This window comes from Populus euphratica, unplaced genomic scaffold (assembly GCF_000495115.2).
Source record: "Populus euphratica unplaced genomic scaffold, PopEup_1.0 scaffold31.1, whole genome shotgun sequence".
NCBI classification, from domain to species: Eukaryota; Viridiplantae; Streptophyta; class Magnoliopsida; order Malpighiales; family Salicaceae; genus Populus; species Populus euphratica.
This window is the reverse complement of record NW_011499850.1, coordinates 1,470,917-1,475,510: the sequence shown is the minus strand read 5'-3', so window position 1 is coordinate 1,475,510 and position 4,594 is coordinate 1,470,917. Positions and strand designations below refer to the sequence as shown.

The 4,594-nt window shown below is 32.2% G+C and overlaps 1 protein-coding gene across 1 annotated transcript; it reads right to left on the bottom strand.

Moving 5' to 3' along the window:
* Positions 1-307: 307 nt before the first annotated feature.
* Positions 308-2,515, bottom strand: LOC105121002 (uncharacterized). The gene is made up of 3 exons (XM_011019466.1): positions 2,353-2,515; positions 1,676-1,823; positions 308-768 (listed from the first exon to the last, which is right to left on the bottom strand). Exons 1-3 carry the CDS (start codon positions 2,450-2,452, stop codon positions 618-620), a joined length of 399 nt encoding a protein of 132 aa, XP_011017768.1. The 5' UTR covers positions 2,453-2,515; the 3' UTR covers positions 308-617.
* Positions 2,516-4,594: the final 2,079 nt, after the last annotated feature.

Below are 4,594 nucleotides of genomic sequence, written 5' to 3'. Positions count from 1 at the left end.
TCCAATGACAACAGTCAGCGTGGTTTTCCCCTTGAACTTAGGCTAAGCACATTTCTTTTCTTCATAACTTCTCTGTACTCTTTAAACTTGTTGCCACAATCTCCAAGTTCTAAGTGCCTTTTTAAGAATGCAGGCGGGGCTGCAGTGCAACTAGGAGAAGTTCAATAAAAAAGATGGTAGATATGCTTGTATTTAGAAGAGAATAGAGAGCATACTGATTTCAACTGCTAAATCAGACTACAGTTCCGTTTTTTCACAATGATCATGCAAACCCGTCTTGAAGAATGCCAAGAATTTCACACAGCCAAAAAAAAAAAATCTCGTTGTTATGATCTCATTTATTTTTATCGTACAAGTGAAAGAAGCTAGGCCATATCAAAGGCATTTGGAGTTTCTTATACATACGCACGCCATGTACTGTATCAAACAGAGCAATCTAAACCATGAGTGCTAGCACGATCATGGTACCAGATTTGAAAAACGAGTATCAACAACAAAGTGAAAGTAGAAGCAAAGTGAAAGGAAACAGATTGCTGAAAAAAGTTGAGTGATATAACATTTCCATGAGGCCTAAAACAGATACAATAAGTCAATCATCAACTCCAATTCTTCACCAGCTAATTCCCTTGTTTGAAGAGGAAAGATGAAAGGCCAGCCCTCCATCCATACATGGTTGATGGTTCATACTTTTTGGGTAAGAGAGAAGCCAGGCCTATTCCCATGCTTTGACTGGGTACAATTCTCGGTGGGGCTGTGGTCTCCGCAGATCTAGAAAAGATATCAGCAAGCACATTACTAAATTTCCACAATTGTTCAATTACAAACAGTTTTTCATACTGCACCCCAATAAAATCTCCATGTCTAGCATGCCATATTGGTTCTTACTTGTCATCATAAACTGTTCTCAACTGAACTGAACTAGTAAAGCGCATGAATATTTCTCAATGAGTGAAAACAATGATCAAGAATACACCAAGATTACTTCACAATGATGTGTTGAGTTAAAAATTGACTCTTAAAAAATAACAGGGGAATTTCAACATTGCAATGGCATGAAAGCAAATTGATGGATCATGCATAACTACTTGGGCAAGACTACACTCTCCAGTTCATAAATTAGTTGGTATGCATAAAGTGCTAAAGCTGGTAAATATGAGGACAGGATGCCAGTCTCAGTGATTAATATATGGTGCTCTGTCTCATAGTATTTTTTGTAGGAGGCCATTAGTAACTCAAAGCAGCTCAGAGCCCTTCCACAAGAGTTGCAGAGTATCTTATGATATCTAGGCATTTGTTTTGGTACAGTTATGATATCTTGGGATTGCCAAGCACTATCAATCAATTGATACGATGGCTTATTTGTGGAAAAAACCACGAGTACAAACAAGGTCAACAAGGACCAAGCCCTTTCAGTTTTCAGATTCTATATACATGCCAGAAGTTCTAAAAGGGAAATCAATCACTAAAACAATATATTTAACTAACAATTTAACCAAAATTCATTCCAAGCATATTGTTTGAAACAAAACTGGCATTCAATGCAAAGAGACAATCAACTGATTATATGCTTAAGCATCTTAAAAAACATATAAAATCTAAAAAAAGGGCATTCAAAATCACAAGGATCTGAAAATAAAAACAAACCAAGTTACAGAGAGATAGATAGAGTACACACATGAGGCCATTGTAAGCAAATGTTGCAAAGCCTTGACGTTGCTTGTGCTTGGGATTAGAGCTACAGATTACATATATCCGTCCACGACGCTTAACTATCTGACAAAACTCACACATCTTTTTCACTGATGACCTCACCTTCATGGCTACTGCAAATACAAATAATCAAGAACCCATCAAAACAAATCCATACTCATCGTTCCATTAACAACAAATTCACCATACCCGCCACAAAAACTGATCTTTTAGCATCTTTAAAGATTAAACAGCCACAAAACCATATCTCAATCTACCCTAACATTTACACGTGATAAAAAACACCACCATTGAAAACCAAGGGATGCCCATTCTTTAATTAAGCATTAATTTACCAAAACCATAATAAAAAAAAAAAAACAAACTTTTAGCATCTTCCATTACTAAATTGCAACAAACATCTCTTAATCTACCCTAAACTTTATAAAACACATAACTTTGCATACAATCCTATAACCCCGAGTACTTACTTTGAGGTTTTTAAGAAAATAAAAGGACGGGTCTCATTCATTTTGGATTTCCAATTCCAATTTTGAATGCCAAGTAAAAACTGAAAACCAAGAGCCTAATAGCAATATATTCAAATACACATGAATAAATACAGCACAAAAAATAAAGCAGAGAGAGAGAGAGAGAGAGAACCGATTGTGGGGTTGTGACGAAGTGTCTGGAGAATAATGGGTGTGATGAAACCAAACGAATGGGACTGTTGAGGGAGAGAAATGGGAGAGCTTGATATCATTAGAAGACAAGAGAGCCTATAAGGGGCTTGGAGATTTAGGGTTTATAAAGGGAGGTTGTGATTTGTATTAGAGAGCAGAGGTTAAGTGAGTGTGCTGTGTGTATTATGGAATGACATGTGGCATAGAGAAACAGTTGACAAAAGTGGGAATTTGAAAAATTGATTTTGAGTAATCTCTATTATGTTTTAAAAAAATTAAACTATTAATTTTAAAATTAGTTCTTTGAATTTTCCAAAGATTAATAATTATTGATTTTAAAAAAATCTAATTGCTTATTTATTAATTTAATGAAATGAAAATCTTGATCTATACTTTTTTATAATAAAACTTTTTTCACCTCATAAAAACTTTCTAATAAAACATCAAATGATGTTACATCTTATATACTTAGATATATCTTCTGGTTATTGTATAAAAATAATTTTTTTAAAAATAAAAATATATATATTTTTTATTTTTTATTTTAAAAATATATAAATTTATTTTAAAAACATCTATATTATGTTTTTGCCTTTATTTTTCTAACCAAAATTGTCTCAAAAATATTTATTTTGCATTTCTACCGACTCAACCAAAACACTTTTCTGTCCATTCTATTTAATATTAATCAAACACAATTTTATATCTAAATATTTTGTATTTATTAAAATTGGGTGAAATTTCAATTTAAGACAATTAATTACATTGAAATAATAGCTGTATCGTGTTTCAACCTCACTTATTAAAAAAAAAAAACTTAAAAAGACTTTAGTAAAACATTATGTTCATAAACTCATTGTTCTATGGATTAAAAATAATATAATGTCTATTTTACTTTTTTAAATAAAATTAATTTATTTATTATAGGAGATAATAATTTTTTTTAATAATATTTATTTATCATTATCATATTAATTAAGAGTAAATATTTTTTTTAACAATTTGATGGGATAGTGAAACAACTAACTTATCTTTAAAAGTAAAATTATTTAAAAATAGCATTTCAGATCTTTTTGCATTTATTTCTTTTTAAAATACAGTTAAATAACTAAATTATTCTTCTTCTTCTTTTTTAACTTGCATCGAGAGGCCTTTTGTCTTTTCATCCTTATTGCTTTTTGTAATTATCATGTCTCATGAGCAATTTGATAATTTAATAAATATAAATACAGTATTTTGAAGATTATTGCCATCACTGAAAAAACAAATTAAGCTGTAGGCATCAAGGTTAGGGTCCGAGATTATATACTGCTGCAGAAACGAAATCAAAGGGATTGATTGGAAAATAAAGAAAGAATGATTAACTGGTTGCAGATCCCTTGAATCATGGGCCAGAGCTACTTGGGTAGAAACCGCTGAATTTGGACAGACCGAGGCTAGAATATGGACTTAGGCTTTTGATGGCTGTCATTTTATGTGCTCTTTCTATTTTTCATGATCTCATATGAGGAGCCGTCTTGACAAAAATATTGATCAAAGCCTTGAAACAACATGAATTCCTTACTATTCTCAACCAAAAAAAAAAGACAAAAAAAACATGAATTCTTGACGGCCTAAAATAGTAAATTGGTAAGAAGAACAAAGCTATATGTGGTAGGAAAAAACATTGTTGGCAAATTAGAAACAAAAGCGTGAAACTTTCACAATCTTAAGGTAGTTAATTATCGGATGCCATTGATCATGTCAGGAAAGTTCCACCATTTAACCAAAAGCACATCATGCAAACTCATTGCAGCTATAAACTTAATCAATGCTTAATGTCACTAATCCTTATCTTCATAGCACCGGCTTTTCACCATTTTATGATTTAATTAGTGGATTAACGTATGATATTTAACATGTGAGCGAAGACAGTTGGTCTACCCCTTCATGCACCTAGCTACCTCTTCCACCAAAGAGAGGGAAATGAGGTCATTTTGTAGCTTATTATAATTGCTAAATCATGTTATTAAGGTATAAAGAACACAGGCGAACATGACTGAAGTGGAGTAATGAAAGAATGGTGTCATTTGATTTGTTAATTCTTGAAAGGAAATGCCTTTTCTATCAATAAAAGAAGTATAATGCCAACCAACAGTGAGGTAAGATAGCGAAACACTGTTGGGTGACTCTATTATTATGTATACTATATATGTAGCTAGTTGAGAGAGGCTATTATCAAG